Source organism: Haemorhous mexicanus, chromosome 4 (genome assembly GCF_027477595.1).
Source record: "Haemorhous mexicanus isolate bHaeMex1 chromosome 4, bHaeMex1.pri, whole genome shotgun sequence".
NCBI lineage: Eukaryota > Metazoa > Chordata > Aves > Passeriformes > Fringillidae > Haemorhous > Haemorhous mexicanus.
Window position 1 is genome coordinate 62,076,939 of NC_082344.1, and position 21,650 is coordinate 62,098,588.

General features: G+C 40.8%; 1 protein-coding gene across 11 annotated transcripts in view; it reads left to right on the forward strand.

Annotated features, from left to right (window-relative positions):
• Positions 1-5,343: 5,343 nt before the first annotated feature.
• Positions 5,344-21,650, forward strand: part of LDB2 (LIM domain binding 2) — a 212,149-nt gene continuing 195,842 nt past the window's right edge. For 5 of the 11 annotated variants that reach the window (XM_059845114.1, XM_059845113.1, XM_059845117.1 and 2 more), the window contains exon 1: positions 5,345-5,675. In XM_059845114.1, the coding sequence (XP_059701097.1) occupies positions 5,544-5,675 (132 nt within the window). In that variant the 5' untranslated portion in view covers positions 5,345-5,543. Of the gene's footprint in view, positions 5,676-21,650 lie in introns of all 11 variants that reach the window. The other 6 variants (XM_059845112.1, XM_059845122.1, XM_059845123.1 and 3 more) reach the window with 3 other exon arrangements.

A 21,650-nucleotide genomic window follows, 5' to 3' on the forward strand; every position in this document is an offset into this window, starting at 1 on the left:
ATCTTGGTGGGTTTAAAAGGCCAATTAACGTAACATCAAGGGAAGATTTTTCAGCACTCCAAGTTTGTTCCATGTTTACTTCCCCTGCTCTGTCTCCTTCAGGTACTGTGCAGGTCCTGGATGAGTGAAGCAGACAGACTGCTCAGTCAGGCATGGGCAGGCTCCTCAAAGACTGCTTTCAGCTGAGCATTCATAAAGTTTCCAGACAAAATTAAATATCCATTTTGATTGAGGACAAAGACATTGTGTACACTGAAAAACTCAAAAACATTCAAAATCCCTTCTGTGTTATCATCAATTTAGAAGTACTTCTAGCATCACTAGTGAGTGCTGGAGCTGTAACTCTAATCTACTAGGATTAAATAAGGGAAGAGAATTCTTAGAATTTTCATTTGTATTGAATTATAATTATACGTAATTTATGCAAGGTAGGCTTGAGTCTGCAAAAAGCCTGAAGCATTTAAAAGATGTGAGCCCTTCTTGCCACACTCTGAAATGCAGTAGTTTTGGCGGGTCCTACTTATGGATTTTTAAAAAACCCTTCTGATAAAAACAATCATGTCATTCATTAATGACAGAAAATGAAAATTATTACAACAAAAATAAAAAGTAATCTACATAGAAAAAGTCTGGAAGTGTACACTGAGCTCAGTAATTTTTTTAACAATGGATTGAACAGATTTATTTGGTTTCCTGTCCACAAATTATCTGCGAAAGGGCACTATTTTCTGGAATATATTTTTATTTCAATGTACTAATATTTAATGCAAACAAATTACAGGTTCTACTTTTGCTATAAATTGCAAGCATCTGGTACACTCTATTCTATAGCTGTAGAAATGAATGGAAGTAACCTGAAGCCTGTCAAAATCTGTGTTTGAGCTGTGCAGTTGAGTATATGTTACAGATGGCTGGGTATTGCTGGTGGTTCTTCATTGTGCATCCCAGCTTTTGATAAGCATATTTCATGTAGCCACTCTTGAGCATTCACAGGAAAACAGTTTTGTTCTTCTACCTAAGGCCCCTCTATCAGAAGTCTTCAGTATTATTTGGCTTTTATATAAACAAAAGATATGAAAATGTAGTGTTGTTAATTTTAAAAAAACCAATCTTGTTTACTTGAGCATTCTCAATATTCAAGTACTTGTATTTTTTTATCTCTTCATATGCTATGTGTCTTTAACTAAGATCAGTCTCTCCTTTACTGTCTTTCAACAGCTACAAACCACATTAAATGCATCCTTGTAAACCTGATTTCTGACAGAGACTGAACAGTCAACACATACCAGGGATAAATAAAGCAATTACACCTATTTTCAGCTGTATAGTTTTTCTACATTATAATGATTATTATCACTAAGCAGTTATTAAAAATAGTGCAGCCTTCAGAGCTGCTGCCATTGTCAGCCTGGCAGGGCGAGGGCTGTGCCCGTAGCAGGGCTGTGTTCCTGGGCTGTGCCTGTGGCAGGGCTGTGTTCCTGGGCTGTGCCTGTGGCAGGGCTGTGTTCCTGGGCTGTGCCTGTGGCAGGGCTGTGCCTGTGGCAGGGCTGTGTTCCTGGGCTGTGCCTGTAGCAGGGCTGTGTTCCTGGGCTGTGCCTGTGGCAGGGCTGTGTTCCTGGGCTGGCCCTGGCGTGCTGGGGCACTGGCAGCACTGGAACCCTCCCAGTGCAAGCTGGCCAGGACCCCCTGTGCCAGGTGCTCCAGCATGGACAGATGAACAAACTGCTCTGCTTCATCCTATCTTGCTCCCTGCTTTTGTCCTGGAAGTTTCTGCCCTTGGTTTTTGGTCCTTCTACCATAGTGCGACGTGGCTACTCAGAGGTGCTACAGGTATCACAGAGGTGGGTACAGAGATAGAGGGCATGCCCCCTTCTGCTCCAACAGACCCAAGCTTTCCCCCAAAATGAAGGGAAATGAGCTGTCAGGAGTCCTTGACTTGTGTGGGTCCTTCTGTTTCTGCCCAGGAGAGGGCAATCCAGCACCCAGGCAGCAGCCAGATCATCCCAGCCCTCCTTTGGGGTGCCGAGGCGCCACGTGATGGTTAGTGCCTCGCCAGAGGGACATAAAATGTTGGCTGGTGGGTCTAATGGCACACTTCCAGCCAGCTGGGAATCACAAGCCTGTGTCCTGGTCCCTCTCTGCTCTGCCTTGTTTGGTGCTCATGTGCAGCATCCAGACAGGGTTAGGGTAAGCCAATGCACTGTGCAGGTTTGGGGACTGGGGAACCAAGGATGTGTCCCAGTCCCTCCTTCCTGGTCTCCAGGTGCTGGTGTAAGCTTCACCACTTTGAGGTGCAGCAGGATTTGCATGTGCAAACGCCCACATCAAGACAACTCTGCACATGGTTTCCTCATCTGTTGGTAGCCATGCCTATGCACAGGCACAGGAATAGACTCATTTTCAGATCTGGGAAGACTAATCTCTTCCTCTTGTTTTTCTCCACTTCTTTTTTTCCTCTGCTCACATTCAACTTGTTTTCCTGATTAAGGAAATTATTGACTGCCCAAAATCTTGGTCCAGATATTTGCCTTTGACCCCTGGGCCACTTCGAGTAGCAGCTTGATGCCAATGGTGCAGGGGTCTTGGAGCACTCCAGGCAGTGGGGCTGGCTGCATGCCCCCTAACCCATGCCCCCAGAGCACACACAAAACTTAAAAGGCGGCAGATCCAAGTGGGAATCGAGATGACACTGTCAGGATCCCTGTAACTTTATGTTCCTTTGATTCTGCCTTCTGTTTTACTGTTCTGCACATCACACTAGTCTAGATGATAACAGGCAACTGGAAGAGCTGCTGGAGCCTGTAATTAGCAGGCTCCTACCCTGGGACTTGGTTCTTGCTGGTGGGCTGTAGGTGTGGGATAATTTGCCAGTTAATCAATGGGAATTATTAAAATATCACTGCATATTTTTGCTTTGTGCTAGACCCATACACAGAAGCTCTTATAAGGGGGTTGAGGGGAGTATCTGGGTTTTCTACTCATGAAAGCAAATTCTACTGCTCCTTCCTTTCCCACTACCTCAGCCAAAATAAAAATACTAATATAATTGCCATGTTTAACTTCAGTGAAACAGTGAATTTTAGCTTAATCAAAAAGCCCTTAAAACAGAAATAGCTTACAAAATATGCAAAATTCCACCATTTTAATTACAGAGAGCAGTGTGTCCTTTCTTAGGCAAATATATTATATTTTGGATTTGCTTTGCAAAGAAGGTAAAATCCATAACTTGGCAGACTTCTGGTTGGGTTTTTTTTTGACATTTTGAAAAGTATGTCGTACTTTGGTTATAAATACTATGTTTATTAATGCTGTAACTCTATTTTTTCTGGTCATTATGGGTTTAGGTTTTAAGGTAGCCTTGTTGGGATCTTTTAGAGAACAAGGTAGATGCAGAGAAGTTTTCTTGTAGGTGTGTAGCCATGTTACATGGTTTTCATGGGGTCAGCAAGCCCTGGTAGAACACTGCCACAGTCACTGCAGCACTGCTGAGCCAAACGTTGCACATGCTATTTATTAAACTCAGCACCTCCAGTAATGGTACTGGAGTGGCAGGGGTCAGCAAGCCCTGGTAGAACACTGCCACAGTCACTGCAGCACCGCTGAGCCAAACGTTGCACATGCTATTTATTAAACTCAGCACCTCCAGTAATGGTACTGGAGTGGCAGTGTAGTATTGCTACATAGCTGGGGTGCTCTCAAAGAGAGAAGTGACATTCCTCATGTATTATCTGTTGTCTCTGTGTTTAGTGACAGAAGCTGTGGGAAGTCTATAAAAACAGCTCAATACGTCACTTCTTATGGAAACTGTTATTCCATAAGAACATTCAGAAATAGTTTTGCTAAACAACTACTGGTAGGGGAAAGATAAATCATGATTCTGATCAGTGACCAGTAGAATATGAAGTATGAAATTTCATATTTTATGCAGAAAAGAGAGGTCAGACTTTCCAGAATTAGCCAAATTCCAGTGAAAACTAGAATTTTTCAAATATCTCTAAAATATTCCTACATTCAGTCAGATTCGAATTACATTTTTGACAGTGGGTAAAGCCATACCATGCTCAAATATCTTTCGGGATTATTAGAAAAATTTAGAAAAAGTAATGGCGTGTGCCTTGATTTCCCCATCTGTGAAATGGGCGATCCCGCAGCGCTCATGCAGAGCGCTCCGACTGAGAACCGTTGTGGCTGCAGCTCATTGTTATTCTCTTAATCATATTAGTTAACTAAATCTGTTCCTAGAGTGGTTCCATTTGCTTGAATGAATTTACATGAGAGATTAATTCAGCGCTGTTTATTGTTGTTTTTACATTTATTCAGTACTGTAAATAATGCCTGATACTTTACAGCTGTGTATGAGGACACAGCCTGTGCTTCGAGGACTTTTTCGTACAGGTAATTTGAAGGCTCCCCTCCTAGACCTGGCACTTTCCCATTGAGCGCATGAGCCCATTTTGTTTATTCTATATTTTTAGGACTTTTAGTTCACGTGGTGTCCGCTCCCAGCACTTTCCTGCAAGTATGATTCAACAGATAAAGTTCATCCCTCACCTCCGAGGGGTGATCTCCTCCCCTTGCCCTCCCCTCCTCCCTCGGGACCCCCCTCCCGAATGTTAGATATTCACTGGCAACGCTCTCTAACCGCTACTGGATTTATGCCCAGCAATGATCCCAAAAACTGGGAGCAGTCTCCCACCTAGCTGCCGACGCCTTCACGCCGGACAGCGGCGTCTAGAATGACCCATTTGTGTCGGGCTGACCCCCGCCGAGGGGCACTGCCGCTGCTCGTCCGGGGGTCCCGCTCTGCCACCCGCCCCTTTGTGCTTTCCCATTTTCCGGGAGATTTCCGCGCCTGGCATCCGAGTGCTTTCCATTGTGTGAAGTGCGGCGTGCGGGGCTATTTCTTTGTGCCGGCCGCCCTCCGTGCCGTGCCCCGGGTGCGGCCCCCCGGCCCGGGCAGCGCGGAGCGGCCGCCCCGGGCGGGCAGCGGGCGCTGCGGGAGCCGTCGGGCGCGGGGGAAGCGGCGGCTGCCCGCGGCGGGCTGGCCGTGGCCTGTGTTTATGCATTTTGTAGTAATCACATTTCTGACATTACCCGCGGGGTGATTGGCTCAGGCAGCTTTTAAACCACCTATATGCTAACGAGCCCGCCGCGGCTCCGGCGGGGGCCTGCGGGGGGACAGCGAACCCCAACCCGCACCTCTGCCAGGCGGGGAGAGGGGGGGATGGCATTTCTGAACTAGTCGGCAGCGCGGACAGGAAATGACCCCTCCAGAAACTGCTGCTTTAAAACCGAGCGGCGGTGCCTGAAGCTATCCAGCCTCCCTCTCCGTGTCTGGAGCCTGTGCGCTCCCGCTCCCCCCACCCCCCCGCCCGTCTCCGCCGGAGCGGGCTCCCACAGCAGTCCCCAGCCAGTGCGTGCAGCCTGGATGTGTGTGTGTGTGTGCGCGCCGCTACTTTGTACTGTGAAGAACACACAGCCCATGTGCTCTGTATGGATGTTGATGATACTCTGTGTAGCTTGAATCTCTGCAAGCAGGCAAGATGTCCAGCACACCACATGACCCTTTCTATTCTTCTCCTTTTGGCCCATTTTATAGGAGACACACACCATACATGGTGCAACCAGAGTACCGAATATATGAAATGAACAAGAGGCTGCAGTCGCGGACGGAGGTAAGTCCCCCAGCCTTGTTTTCCTGTGCATGGACCGTGGTTGGTTTCAGCCCGAATTCCAGCTGAAGCGTCCCACTAGACAGTACAGTATATGCAGGCATGAACCATAATTAATTTACTAGTTTAATTGGGTAATCCCTCATTATGTTTCCACGCAGAGCAACTCTTTGAGGAGATACCAGCTTAGGCTGAAATCATGAAATTACAGTACAGCACTTCAGGATTGATTAAAACGCTGGTCTCAGGAAATTTCTTTGCCTTAGTGTGTTGTTTGTTCAGGATCTGTCCTGCTGGCATTTTCAGCTATAATATTGCAAAGTCTTGCTTCGGCTTTTGCACAAAATTAATTCTGGAATGTTGCAGGTTTAGGGGGGAGAGTCGAACATTTTGGTTTTGTTCTGTGAACTCATTAAAATGAAAAATGGATGATAACTGAAAAGAGGAACGGAGTTTTAAAAACTTATTCCTAGGCTACTCTTAAAGAACACATGTTTGGGACAACCGACAAGAGAAATTTGTGTTTACATTTAGAATGCTGTTGCTTTTAGCAAGAGAGATGGTCAGTTCACTACTTTATCATATAGCTGTCAAAAGTACCCAGTAATGTAAACTACATTCACTGTTGGTTATGCTTTGTAAAATGTGTTAGTGGTTTATATCCCCTGGCTTCGAAATCCAAATCTGCCACTGCAAAGAACATACTGAATGGGAGGGGGAAATGCTTTTGTCATTAAAACAAAAAAAAGAAAAAGAAATACTGGGGGCTGCATCTTGTTATTTACGTGGTTAAGTAAAGCACACTTTTCAAGTCTAATGAAGTGAAAGTGAATCAGGCTGCATTTCTGTCCATGTGTCTGTGTTTGTGCAGCAAACATTCTTGTTGCTGCAATTTTTCATAGTAGTCTATTAGTGGTGCCCTGAAAAGACTTTTTAAAAGTATGAATCTTTTATAGTAAACGGCTTTATGTAGTGCCAATATCTGTCAGGTGTGTGACACACAGAGTGGTGAAGGATCTCAGGTTGGTCTGTTTGTTGTATTGTGATTCTTTAAGATAACATGAGGTTATCATAAAATAAGACACACATGCCTGAATTGTCAGCTAAGCCATGGAGAATCTGTGACGTTTAATGTATATGATACAGCTAACGAGATGTGACCTGCTTTCTGATTGGGTACCGCCACGGGGTAACTGCTTTTCTATCACTGTTACCACTGCCAGGCTTGAAACGTTGCTGGGGAGCAATTGGTGATACACTTTGTGCTGGCTAAAAACTCCAAGCAGCTCTTTGCTCCCAAAATCATGGCAAGTGTTTGTCAGTTTTGCCCTAAGTTGTTGGCTGCAGAGGGTTGCTGCCATTTAGAATGAGGGTTTGTTTGCTACTGCTCGTTTGTTACTGTCTTGCAACTCCGTTCCTTACATTCCTGTACATATTCCTGTAATAATTTATAGACTTTTTTAAGTGAGAAGAACAAATATGTATCACTGAGTAAATTTCTTCAGGGTTGTATATGCAACCTGCTGTAAAAGCTGTCAGTGCTAATTTAGCCTTTTAACATATTATTTTAGTGGTACTTTTAATGCTTGACCAGTATACAGTTTCTGATTTTAGCTCCTGTATGGATGTTACACTAGAAAAGTTTTTGAGGGACTTGTCAAACAACTTTTCCCTTCTTTGTTGCTGAGGTGTGCTGAATTAAACTTCAGCACCTTTAATTCCAATTTTTGCTGCACGAATTCAGATGGATTGTTGTGGGAAAAAAAGCAATAACCCACTCTTTCTTGCTAGGAGTGCCTTGCTAGGTTTCAGCAGCATTTTATTTTGACAGTCAGTATTTAGTTAATGAAGGCCTTATGCTCCAGCATTTCTTTTATTTGGTCAGAATAAAAATTCTTTTGCTTTGTGATTGTTCAGTGTTTGCATTCTGGTTCTCTGTTTTTTCAGTTTATGAGTTCTGTGCTGTAAGCATTGTTGTTCATTGAAATGTGGTTTTTAGCTAACTTCAGTTCATCTCATTCATCTTCCAATAAAAACATCTCCATAATAAACACACAAAAAATATTAAACTAATTTCCTGGGACACTAGAGTGACTAGGTGTGGACAGTCTGTAAAGAATAATTCTGGCTTCTTGGGCAGGTCAGAAAGTGGAAGTTTCACATAATTTTATGCACTTCCAAGCATGTTTGGGATTCGTAGGTGAAGACTTCTGGAGCATGTGTAACTAGCTCTAAATTTTTTGAATCCAGAGCCTGGTATGTCATGGAAGGAATGTGCTTGTGCTGTGGGTGATAGAGGCTTGCTGCATGAACGTTTCTCTTCAGGCAGTCTTTGGAATAATGTAGGCACTGGTCTCTGAAGGAGGCTGCTTGTGCTCTGTGAGCCCCAGGGGGTAGGTGAGCACAGGCAAAGCAGCTTAAAGCGAGAGGAATTACAAAGAAACTCTCCAAAAGACTGGGGGTAGCAAGCTGGCAGATTCCACATGGACCCAACTTGTGCAGAAGGACAGTGGCAAATGAGGATGCATTAAAAAAAAGGGAAACTACAACCTTTTTCACAAATATATCCATGGAAAGCCTTTGGGATTTTTCTGGTTTCATAAAACATAAAAATGTTCTTAATAACCCTGTAGAGCCAGATTCTCTACTGTCCCTTGCAGAGGTGGACGTTCCAAGGCAGAGCAAAGCATACCTAATTTAATAAAGTTGTACAGAGGATGGATGGAGAGCCTATGGAAGGAGCATCTGTATGTCGTGTCTATCTGTTCTCTCCTCTCCCTTCCCACTGTAGTTCTCCAAAGCTTGCAGGTAGGTGAGAAATTATTAAAAACAAACAAACAAACAAAGGCAATGAGCTGGTAGAAGCCCCATTGGGGAATCCACCACAGGCCATTCCTACTCCTGCTCTCCCAGCAGCAGGGTCAATGGTTTGGGAGGTAGAAGTGCTCTCAAAAGGGCTCAGGGCTTGGGGATCCTTCCTGAGAAATCCACTGCTTCCACTCCAGTTTCTGTCAGCATTGGGTAGAAGGGAATAACAGCCAGTGTGAAGGATGTGCTCGGTGTATTAAGCAGACAAAGTGCAGAGTGATAAAGAAAGGTCATTTAGATGCAGCATAGCTATCTTTGTTGTTCCTGTTTTCTTCAGGAAGACATGGAAGTCATGAAAGTAAAGAATTAGCAGCTTTAGCCTGTGCTAGACGTGCAAACTTTTGCTCTCCAAACTTCTTATAACTTTATGGGCTCCTCAGACAGAACCTACAATTGCCTTTTTAAATTCAGGGTCAGTCTTAGGCGAAGAATTCCAATCACACCCAGGCAGGGGGTGGTTTTATGATGTAAGTACTGGCAAAAGTCCACCACCTAGCTAATTCTTATGTGATCTAAAGTAAATTAGGGAGTCTGAGTTACTAAACAGTCTACAGGAAAACTGAACCTTCCTTAAAAGTTGTTCAAAGAAATCTAATGTGGTAATACTTTTTTCTAAATTAATACATGCTTTCTTAATAATACTTTGGGAGCATCCAGTGCCATTTTGCAATGCATCAACAATCCATATTTAAAGAAGTAAAATGAATATTTAAATGTTTAATAATCTCTGGCAGATCTAAAGATAAATCTTGCTTACTTCTCTCATAGTTGATTAACTTCTGGTTAAACAAAATGCAGCTGTTTCCTTGCTCTGTGTGTGGTTTTCAGGATTTCATTCCCATTCACTCATACTTGGTTTATCTTAATTTTTTTATATCTGTGTTAGTTTAACATTTCAAGAAAGGAATCCTGTTGTGGCATAATCAGCACTTTCTGAAGTTCTAGGTAGCAATACACTACATAAGTAAATGTCTCTGTTTTTCATAAAACTTGATGTTTAAAAAGGCACCTCTTTTCCTCTTTGATGTTGTAAATCCTTTTCTGTTCTAATTTTTAATCATTTGAAATTGCTTACACTTAAAAGAAAAAAAGGTGATTATATCTTGTATATAATTATTCAGTAACATTACAGAGTGCTGTGAATAGATCGCTTAAAGTTGCTGACAGTTTAAAGTTTGAGGCGTTGCTTTATTGTCAGTAATCAAAGAAATGTATCAAGCCTTTCACTTGTTTATTTAGTCCCCTGTATTGTTAGAACTTTTGTGTATCACAATACATTAAATTCACCTGTATCTCTCTCTGTCACTACAAGAGATTATGCTTTACATCACCATTGGATGCAACACACAGCTTTCCCTCTGGCTAAGAGAGCAGTGTTTTTAAGGGTGACTAGAGACCTTGATTAGTAGCATATTTATTTTAAAGACAATCAGCTTAATCAAATGATATTAAACTCCTATTAAACTGTGTAGCGAATTTAACAAAGATTTCATGATGGAAAAATATATAAAGAAAATTAAAAAGAAAATAAAGGAGGGTGTTATGATTATTTAAAAGCTGCTAAATGAACTGGAAGCTTACACAGACATTCATATGCAACCAAATATTTAATGCAAATCAAAGCAGAACAAATTTTCTGCAGTTTAATGAAAGTCTCTTATTTTTCTTTCTCACATTGCTATCTGATGAAATAATCTTCTTCTTCCTGATGAATTTTTAATAGATTAGTCATAAAAATCTATGTTGTGGCATCACATTTGTTCGCCTAGCAACTTAGTATGGCAAACAGATCTCTCATATTGTGTACATAAGTCTGAGTTTGTCCAATGAGTTTGTTTGTTGAGGGGAAAACATATAAACTTCTGCTTTAAAGTAATTTTGAGGAAATATTCGTTCACCCACAAATATACTAATGCTTAGCAATGCTAGGAACATGAGTAAAGTATTTTGAGAGTACTGATGAACTATGCTTTGCTGAAAATAAAAGGTCAGTGTTAAAAGAAAACCCTTGAATGCCTTAGGCAGACGCTGACTTCAGAATGGATTCAAGCCTCTTTTTACTGATTTTCTTTTATTTCATACATGTTTTCTGTCCGTTAAAAAAATTTCAGTTGCAGCTGCTTTCAATTAAAATTGTTGCAAACTAACAATTCTTATGAGGCCAGGGGAGAAAAAAAAGACTCCACTTCCTTTACATGTTGATCCTTAGCTTACGATCAGGGATATCTTGCTGCACCCGCCCACCCTCCCCCCCAAAAAAGTCATGTAATAGAAGGGAAACTGTAAACATGCTGCATTTGGGGGTAGGGGCTGGTGAGGGTGGAGAAAGAGTCACTGCAAAAGTGTAAGAATGGGTCTTGTATGCAATCATTCTGATCCTTACTAGATCATTTTCTATCAAGAAAGCTTTTCAATTCTTCTTTTTTTTTTTTTACTCGTTAAGCCATAAATCCACTTAGAAAAACCCCTAAATTTCGTCTTTCCCTGATGTAAACAAGATTTACTATGCAGATCCAGTCTCAAAATAGAAGCTGTTGGTTAGTGAGAGAGAACAAAATAGAGATCATAACAAGGAGCCAGTCCTGTGCTATTATTTAAGCTGGTGTTTCGCCTGCAGTAAGATTGCAAGATCAGATAAAAAAGAAAATAATTTGGGTTTTGTATATGAATTTTCTGTGTTTAAAAAGGGATAAGATTGCAAAACTCTCTGCAGTATTTTTTAGCTGGACTTCTTACTTCAAATGGTATTTTTTTTTGCATCTCTTTGCCAGAAGTTGCATATCTACTATAAACACGCATTTCAGCCATGCTGGTTCTTTGTTCAGTTGTTTCCTCCACAAGAAGAGTCTTCTTCCCTGCACTGTGCTGTGTAAACAGGTCAGGATAGATCCCCACTTTTGCCAGGTACTCTTTTCCAGAAGTTGTTGCTGGGCTACTTGATGCCTTCAGTTGTGATTGTGGCATGAACAAGGTTGCCCCAAAGAGGCTGATGATTAGTCTCCAAAAAAGATGGTGGCAGGACCTGTTGGCCAATTCTCAATGGTCCTATTTATTACACAAAATTAGTAGTGAAAGAAGCATCACCAGACCCCTGGATAAAATCTTCTCCCCTAAGCCTGCCCCTTTCTTTTCCCTGGTATATTCTTTCTGTGTTTGGTTACTGTCAGAATTTCAGAGAGAAGGCAATCTATGGTAGAATGCTGTTTCTATCACATTGTGGTTGACAGCCATGCCCTACTAAACTAAAACCTGTAAATTATTGATCTAGGCTGAATCTAGTACCATCCACTTGGTACTTCTGAGCTAACAGGGAATCAGCTAGAGCATCTGCAGAACTTGAACCTCAGTTTGGGAACATCTGATACCTCTGGAAACAGCTCCAGTACTTGCATGCCTTAAAAGGTTAATGAAAAACCAACTGCTCTGGAAAAATGAGACCTTTTCAGAACTAGACATGAAGTAGAACTCGGTGTGTTTCTAAACCTATCACCTCTTCAGGATTTAAGAGTTGCTGGTCCTGCAGAGTCTTTGCAAAGGCCATAAATTGTACAGCCACAGGCTGTCCTCTCTGCCAGACTCAGGTCATCTTGGCATCACCTTGATGTTTCTGCAGTATTGTCAAGGAGGATGCCCATGTTGAAGCTTCTGGCCAGGGGCTGTGCCCATCCTCAGCGTACAGACTTGAATCACAGACTCACAGAATGGTTTGGGTTGTAGTGCTTTTGGGTTGAACTAGAGCCAAAATAAAAGTGTCACACTAGAACTTCTCCCTGAGATCTTTCTCTTGTCAATATTCTCATTCAGGTGCTTATCCAGAGCAGAATGGCAAACTCAGAATTGATGCAGTAAATCCCTCAGCTTTATGTATGTTTCTAAATGTGCTTAAATCTACTGCTGGGTCAGCTGCAAACCAAATAGTTTGCATCCTTTGGAGCACCTAATGAACTGGAATGTTGCTGTAAATCTGTCATACATGATCTGCAGTACCTGTTGATATCCATCTTCCCTGGTTCTAAGGTTGCTAAGCCTAGTTAGCTGAGCAGGAGCATCACTCGTATGTGTATTAAAAGGGGAAGGGAGAAATCTAATCTCAGTATGGTTTTGACATCAGATTACTCACATAAAGCAGATTCAATATCTTTCTAGATCCCATGCATTTTACCCAACTGCTAGCTGCAGACTATAACATCCAAAAAGAATTGCCTGGCTGAATCACCTTATCTGTTGCATTCAAAGTACAAAGAAACATCATATGTGTAAAAAAGTCATCATATTTGGAATCCCCTGATTAAAGCAGACTCAAGAATAGATTGAATCATAGATCCACTTTGCTTATTCTTGAAAAACTAAATACCTGGAAAAAACAACTGACAGTGCTTGAGTATTAATATATGCAGTCTTACATTACATGTGCAGTGGACTATTTTGACTTTCCTTTTGGACTTTCAAACATTTGGGTTTTTCCTAACTACATTTTTATTAGGTTATTTTCTAAAGTAGTAGATTGAGAAAATTATGACTTTGAGCACATTGTGCATTTGAAGTATTTTATGTACATTATTGTGATTTTTGTTCCAATTGTGTAGTTTTGCCTCAGCCATTAGCAGATGATTTTATCAGACAAATAGCTGCCATCTGTCCTAGAGCAGGTTACAAATAGATTTCTGAGATATTAATGACTACATTATACAAAAATGAAATATTCTAAATCTTTAAATACAATAGTTACATGAAGAGAGAAAAATGCTCAGAAAACAGGAAAGTAAATAGAGTGAAACTCCTTCATTTGATTTCTTCTTATGCTGAAGCACCTTCAGCATACATCATCCCTTAGGAAGACAACAGCATCAGCATTTCTAACCATCTTCTGTGGACTAGACATGCTCCAGGGTGAGGTGGGCAAAGCAGGTGTGACACCAGCTTTGCCTCTAGGTTTGCAACCAGGACAACCCCTAATAAGTGGAAAAAAGGAAGATGAAATACCTCACACCTAGACTGCTATGTTTTATTCCTGTAGTTTACAAAAGTCTCATGCATGGGTCATTTGGCACTGAAGAAGGCCTACAACTGTGTTTTACTCCCCCACATTCTAATAGTAACTTGCCTTTTGAGATTAATTCCACTCACCGTCTTCCATAGGTCTTGTAGCTGGTTTAAGTACCAAAAATGTTACCATGTTACTCTATCTTGCATCACAGTGATGTAAAAGGAAAAGAACTGCTATATAATAGTTCCTTTAGAGCAAATGAAAATAATTCTTGTTGTTCAGTGTGTTGCAAGAGGGACCTCCTTCCTTTTGGCACTAATTTCTCCACCTTTTTTCTCCATACCAAGACGTTGAAAACATTCACAGAACCTCAGTTTCACAGAATCTCTGATGGACTTGAGGTGTGCAGTTGCGATCATACCTTTTGCTTTAGTGGATGAAGGCAATACAATAGCTCTATTGCTTCTACCTAGACTTAATCACTGGAATATCAGTTAACCCTTAGGGTAGTTAGGTAATAATGTTGATGATGTGATTTGAAGTATCATTTCAAGCAATTAGAAGTTCAGATATAATGTGATGCAATTATGCATTATATAGTGCATCTATCCATTTTACACAGCAAAAATTACCATATGTTTTTTGGGAAGCTTGGCATTTTGCAGTGACTGGGGTTCTGCTTGTATTTATGAACAGCATGCCTGTAAACTGTGGTAATAACTCTTTGAAGGCCACACCTATGCACACTGCTGATTATGTTAAATAGCATAGGCCCATTTTAATGAATGTGTTGGCATGAATAATGGGACATGAAAAGCCAACACACTGGGTAAATGTTCATTACCTGAGTGCAACAAATACTACATGAAAAATTTCCGTGACAATTCACTGGAGTTTAGCAGTGAATTTGCTTTGGCTATGTTCGTGCTCTTTAAGCTTCTCTGTGAATGTTTGATCAGTAGAGTTTTATTCTTACAAATAATTGCAGAATGCAAATTTCAATTTATTAACCATTACTGAAAGAATTTGCTTATTTTATACAGGCTAAGCTGAGAGGCAGTGTTTCCTGTTTTGAGCTTACCTCCCAGATAGAACCATGATACTTAGAAATTAAATACACCAGAGATGAATCTCTGATTGCTTTGCAGTGAGGACTGACTGGTGTATGAATGTAAAGCAAATTAATAACAATGGCTGGTTGCAATGGGAAAATTACAAGTCAGTAAATATGATGTATGTGCATAATTTTTTCATGGAACGGAATGCTGCTTAGTGTGCAGTTGCATTAGAAAATGGTAAAAATTTTCTAAGCTTCCTGGCATTTTAAGCTCTAGCTCCATCTGTGCTCATCCAGTCAAAGATGCAAAACAGTAACACACAATATATGACCAACTACAATATATAGTCTTACCAGAATATTACATGCTCAGAGCACATTGCTTGTTATGAAGGACCAGCAGAAATATGTCATAAATTTGAATAATTAGTGCATTCAAATAAATTGTTACTAATTCCTAGAAACTCTTGGTAGAACAAAGTGGTATTCATAAATTTTTTTATTTGATATGAATGATTAGCTCAACTCTTTTCAGTACTTCCTAACACTGTCAGGGTTAATAATGCAAAGTGAAAAGATTGGCCAAGATGCCAGCGCACCAAGTACTTCTCTTGCCTGGCAGTGCTGTAAGATTATTTAATGCCCGTATAAAAAACATCCTTAGGCAACCGAGTTGCACCTTGACTGATAGTTGCATCCAAAGGGCTGCACTTCTAAATATGCAGTGTAGCACAAACTTCCTGGTAGGGAGCAGTGTTAGCACTGGTATGTAACCTGAAGCCACAACCTGCGTGTCCAGACTGACAAGAACCCTACCACTTGAGCCACTGTGACACCTTGTGGCTTGTGAAGCAACACAAGCATCCTTTAGAAAACTAACAGGTAAAAACCAGAGGTTAATGGGTATTGACAAATGTCCTTTCATACAAATACCAACAGAAATCTCTTTGCTGGGTTACTACACTGTGTTTTCAAGATACAGTTAAATTAGGTGTTAGTGGGCTCATTTCTGTTTGTGTCTTTATAGCATGTATTTTACTGCTTAAGTGGCAAAAGCTGAGGCATCATTTTGCTAAGTCTGACCTGCTGCTATTATCTCCATGGCTTTGGTGTTTGCTCATCAGTCAGATTACATAAAGAAACACTGGTTTTGGATGCAATACAGAGTAAATATTTTATTTGTTTGAGACCACTAATTTGGTGAACCGAAAGAATGCTTGAAGGGTGAAGAGTACTTTTTGACACTGAGTATGTTTTAAACAGTAGCTAAACTGCAGCTTAAGCTCAGTTATAGTTAGCATTTGGCAATGAGCATGTAACTCAGTACAGCCACGAATCTGGGATTAAATAAATCGACACTTAGCTGTGGATAGTTCATTAACTACACTGAAGTTGTATTTTGCTGAGAATTACCATTAAACTTAAAATTTGGCCAGTAGTGCATGGAGCTTAGAAAGAACCCTGCATCTCTAAATGCTCAGGACCTCAGGCTACTGTACTGGTGTCTTGATTGTCACTTGTTACATCTTCAAATGAGCATGTCCATGTTTTCTTCCACCCTGATCCTGAACATCTGAGAGGAGTTGCCTGTAAGCTCATGCATTATGTCCCATAATAATTTCCTTGGCTCTGATGTTTTCTAAAACTAGGCAACAGTTGGGCTGAAATAGTTGCCTTCTGTTGCCAAGACCACCTTATTGCTGAATAAGGTTTATGATGCAAAGGGTCTGCATCCCTCTTTTGTCCCTTATCTTCAGGTGTGTCCACAGTGCTGTCACTTAAGCATAATACATAGACTAACATGCCCAAACTTTCATTTAACTTGATGGCGTGGGGAAAGATAGCAGCCCAGGACTCAGGGTGTATAATCTGCCTTATTTCATGCAAAGATATATTGATCCTTGCTGAGCTTTATGCTTGTAAAATTAGGTGGTTACTGATGCTCATATTACCTTGTCTTTACAACGTGCACCGTTACTATACGGTTCTTGGGGCTGGAACCACCTTCTCTCTTCTTGTACAGTGCTAGAACAGTAGAGTTCTGGTCTGTATCTGCAGCATGTTTTTATTATTGTGCTGTGTACTGTAACTAACTAAAGGCTAAAAGTTGGTAGTAGTATTTAAAATACTTTCAAATCCAGATCTGTATATACCATTGTCATTTTGATGTCATAAATAAAACATATTAATTGCTATTACATGTATTTGTGCACTAGAAAGAATTGTCTGACTAGAAGGTATCATAATAGTCTAAGTTCTTGGAAGATGACTGTTTAATGTTATTAACACATTTTGTTATTTCTCAAGTAATTCAGCACACCCGTGCAAATCTATTGGTTTTGCCAAGGAACCACAAACATATTTAAGCCAGCATTCTGCTGGTTGATTTGTATGTCTGATACTGTTAATAAATCTTTTGCTTTTTAAATGTGATTCTTCAGTAGCTTCATGTCAGTCAAAGAAGCCCGTTCTAATTCCACATTTTCTTAATAGTGGAAAAAACATCTTATCTGAAATTCTACAGGACAGGCATATTATTTTGGATGGGAACTGGTGCTGTGGAATATGTATCTTATTTCATGATTTGGGGAGAGAATATTGTAAAGTCTGGTAATAAATTAAGTTCTTGTAATAAGTAGAGATGAATCAGGGAGGTTGTTCTAGGGAAGAAAGGCAACACTTATTTTTTCTTTTATTGTTTGCACTCTACTGATTTAATTAGCCAGTGAGAACAGACCCACTTTGAATATTAAAAAGACAAAATCAACTTCCCCCTCCCCCGTCCCCACATCTGTTGCCTTTTGGAGACTACTTACAGTACCAAAACTACCCAGAGTCTAATGGATTCTGCTTTTTAACAGACATTACCTGTATTTGCTCACAAATAAATGAGGTACTTGGAAGTATTTTATTCTGGGTCTGAGGAAAATGCGCTGTTTAAAATGTCATTTTGAAAGGAACTGGGCTACCTTAAGCAAAACCAATGCGTTTTTAGTGTTATACAAATGAAGTCAGCCTTGATACATTTCTGAATGGTGATCTAATAGAAATATCTTAATGGTTACCATATTATAGAAACTTATATCATTCCTAGGACTGCTTGAATTTGGAAAAAGTGAAGTCCTGTGTGGGGTTATATATTGGTCAGGAGCAGGAGAGCATAGATTGATAAAACTACTGGAGTGATCTCTGCTCTGTTTCATTATGCTACGGCCTTCTGCAGTATCAATTAGATGGACTGAATTCTGAATTTCAGTAGGACAGTGAAGCAGTTTGCTGCACCTCTGCTGGGTTAGGCTCACCCTTGCACAGAGCTCCAGCCTTCTTTCTAATCACAGCCTGGAGTGTGAATATTAATGCCTTACCCAGATTGCAGTGCTGCAGGGCCAAGGCATCCTTGTCGGTGGGTCCTGCTCTGTGACCATGCTATTTTGACACCTTTTATCACCAAAATTGTGAATCCCTTAGCTTTGTTTAATGCCACATTTAAAGGCATCAAAAATGGATGAAATTTTTAAATTGCATTTTTTCTTGCCATTTTTATAGGCGTATACACTAACTACTTTCTTAAAATATTTTTCCTGTTGAGAGGAAAGAGCTCTCCCAATTTTGCTGAAGGTGGCTTTTTAGAAACACAATTACCTATATAATTTTCAAGATTATTATTACTAATATATGAAACTATTAGGACCATGGGAACTTGGATAAACCCACCTGGTGTGCAAATTTTGTTACCAGAATAACTGCACTAAGGTTGAGAACACTGTGTGTGATTATAAGAGTCAACTGAGAAACATAAATTGAGAGCTCAGCCCAGCAGTCTTTCCCTTCCTTGGAGATTGATGGCACACAGATGCACAATTGCAAATAACATAATTTGTAGGCCAGCAGTGCTGTTGTGATAAAAAAAAGAAAAAAAAAGGGGAAAAAAAAGGAAAACAAAAATCTTTTTCTCTGTCAGAAGCTTCCTAGGTTTGCTTCAGTTTGGTCTTGTAACTGCAGCTCCTCATCCTATGCAAAGATTTCTTCTTCAAGTCAATGAAATGAGCATTTGGTCCTATAAATGAAGGTGTTAGAACAAGGTGCAAAAACTGGAACAGCAAAAACTTGGTTTTGTGGAACCTTACTATTCTAATGGATTTACCAAAAGGACTGGAAATATTCAGCTTTTCAGTGTTGTCCACAGTTGGCTCAGCAATAAAACTGCATGTTCAGGGACTTGTATCATGTTTGCACGTAAAATTTCACAAAATGCGAAAGGTATAATAGAAAGCATGGTTAAGAACAAGCAGCAGTCATTATTAAGGAGTATTGTGTAGCAAAACAAATAACAGAAACTAAGTGAAGTTTTGCTCAATCAGAAATTTAGCTAGAGAGAAATGTATGGCTCATAAATTAGCAGAATAGTAGGTAGATCTGGCAGGCTGAATGAAGTGCATAATTTAGTCAAGCTTATCAACACTTTGAAAGTGGACTACAAAGCCCACATTGTTAGCTGTTTTATTATAAATAAAAACAAATTTTGCAAGATTTGTCATTAGGGTTATTCTAATGCTGATCAAAACCAAATCCTGGATGTGCATAGTTAATATTTTCCAGTGTTTTTTCTCCATGAACTGCTTGCTTCTGCTGCTTTACCAGGAAAGGGAAGGATGATAAAATAAAATTCACAGCCTTTTAGTGTCTGCTCAGCCTGCAACTGGCAGCATTTGGGGTTTGTGGCTGCTGACCTGGCAGACTTACAGCATTTTTATGACGTCAAGTGCACACATCATGGGTCTGTACAAGCTAAATATGAGCTTCAGCCTCCCCTCTACACCCCCCACCCTCCATTTGTTTTCATTTGGGAGACTAAGGACTTCTCCCAGTAAAAGTAAGAGAGAGAACTGAGCTGCTTCCTGCACTTGCAAACTTGTGTGTGGCAGTGTGACCTGGGTTACTGGGCTCAGCAGCTTGTTTTTGTAGACATGCTTTCTGTATGGTGCTTTATTTGATTGGTAGGGTAAATGGCAACTTGCTGGTTTAATAAGTGAAAAATGGATGCAGCTAGCAAATCTGAACTCTGCTGAAATAAATAGCAAGTTCTTAATTATCTTCAATATCACCAGCACCATATAAAGTATGGATTCCTTAGGTTGCTATTTGTATTAACTTTTGAGCTCTTTTGCTTAGAAAATGAGATTGAATAATTATGTATCTACAAGGTTTTATATATCTTGACAAAATGTTACTGTCTGTTTCACACTCAGTTGTATTTAAAACCTGTGGGTGCATTTCAGGCCATAAAATAAGTTTACAAAATAACAGCCACTTGCATTCACAGTTGTACTTAATGATTTATTTATTTCTAGGAATTGCATTTGAAATTCCTAGACATCTAAAGCTTTTTCAGCATCAAACTGACCACTGATCTTAAAAAATCATCTACATCAGCACCAACTCAATCACTGACAAAGGCTGGAGGAAATGAAACATCTGGGATCTATTAAGATTTTTATTTATGCTTTTAAATATTGAAGTGTGCATGGATGCTTGGCTTTTACACTTTGAGCATGAATCCATTAAAGAAAGCTCTCACAACACAAACAGTTGCAAGGAGAAGTGATTTGGGCTGGAAAGCTGGGACCCCACCATGGAATTGCAGAGGAATCGCAAGGAAGGCGATCACTGTGGTGAATTAAGATTTGTCTATTTATTGTGGTGGCAGAAAAGTTCTTCCCAAAGATAACTCTTCAGTTTTATCAAGGGTTCCTGCAGAAAATGCTTCCCCTTTGCATTTATCTCCCTTCTGTATGCCATGCATTTGGGGTGCAACCTTGCTGCATCTTCAGTGGTAGGTGATGGCATGAAGTTTTGTTGCTATCAAATACGCCCCTGCCTGTGCCCTCACAAAAGGACAATGTTTGGTTATTAGCTTGCCTTTGCTCTGGGAAGGAGGCTGTAAGGCATGGGGCTCAGGCTGTTTCCATCAACTCTGTTAAATCTGCTCCTGCATTCCTCTGGAGTCCTGGGGTGCAGGATGGGGGATTGCAGCCTCTGAGCTGCTCTGTCACCATAATGCCTAGCAGCTTGTAAATATATGGTTAAAGGCTGACCTATGTACAACTGGCAGTTCAGCTACTGGCTTTTTCAGAGATCAGTTAAGGAAAGGCCTGAGTGGGAAAGGCAGTCAGGTTTTCCACAGGACAGCCCTGCACCTCGAAGGCAGCATCTCCGCCTGAACGACGCCACTGTTGTGTTGGGGCCGAAACAGCTGGGCCTGCAGACTCCTGATGCTTTCTAACACACCTTTGTGCCTTGCTGCTCCTGCAGCCTGTGCCTCTGATTGCTAAGCTGCAGAATGGCCTGGGCTGCTCTCGTTGCTGAGGTGCTGGCAGAGGGCAGGCTGCAGCATGGCTGCACGTACAGCGGCCGGAGGGCTGCAGGTGGGGCTCCAGGTAGGCACCAGTGAGTAACTGTATCCCATTCTCACCAGGACCAGTCACTAGAGGGAGGAGATCTTGTAATCTGGGCTAACAAACCTGGAACATCACAGGCATTTTCGAGGAAGATTGTAAATCCTATCTATAGTGGCTGGTGGAAAGGGAAGTGCAGTACCAGGTAGTGATCCCTCAGCTGAGGCCAAGCCTTCCCCATCCTGCAGAAACACTCCTGTAAAATATATTTGGGATTTTGTCTGTGGCTTGCTGATTTCACTGAAGACTCTGAAAATAGCATCTGGAAAGAATTAACTGGAAACCATGTGAGTTTGGGGAAGAGGAAGGAAAAAGGATGCATTCTTTCAGAAAACAGGTGCATTCAAGGTATGCTTCCCTTAGTGAGTTTGACCAGAATTTTCCATCCTTTACTTTTGGATTCGTGGAAATGGGAGAATGATGCAGTAAATAGTGTCAGCCTTAGGAAGAGATAGGATTCCAGAAGTGACTTTCCAACAAATATATTAGTCTGAGTGACCATGAACAGGCAAATGTGTAAATACCATTTTTATAGACATTACTAACCTAAAGGGAACAATAAGAGCAAAAGGCTTTCCTAGTTTAGCACACAGTGTCTTTAAAAGGACATT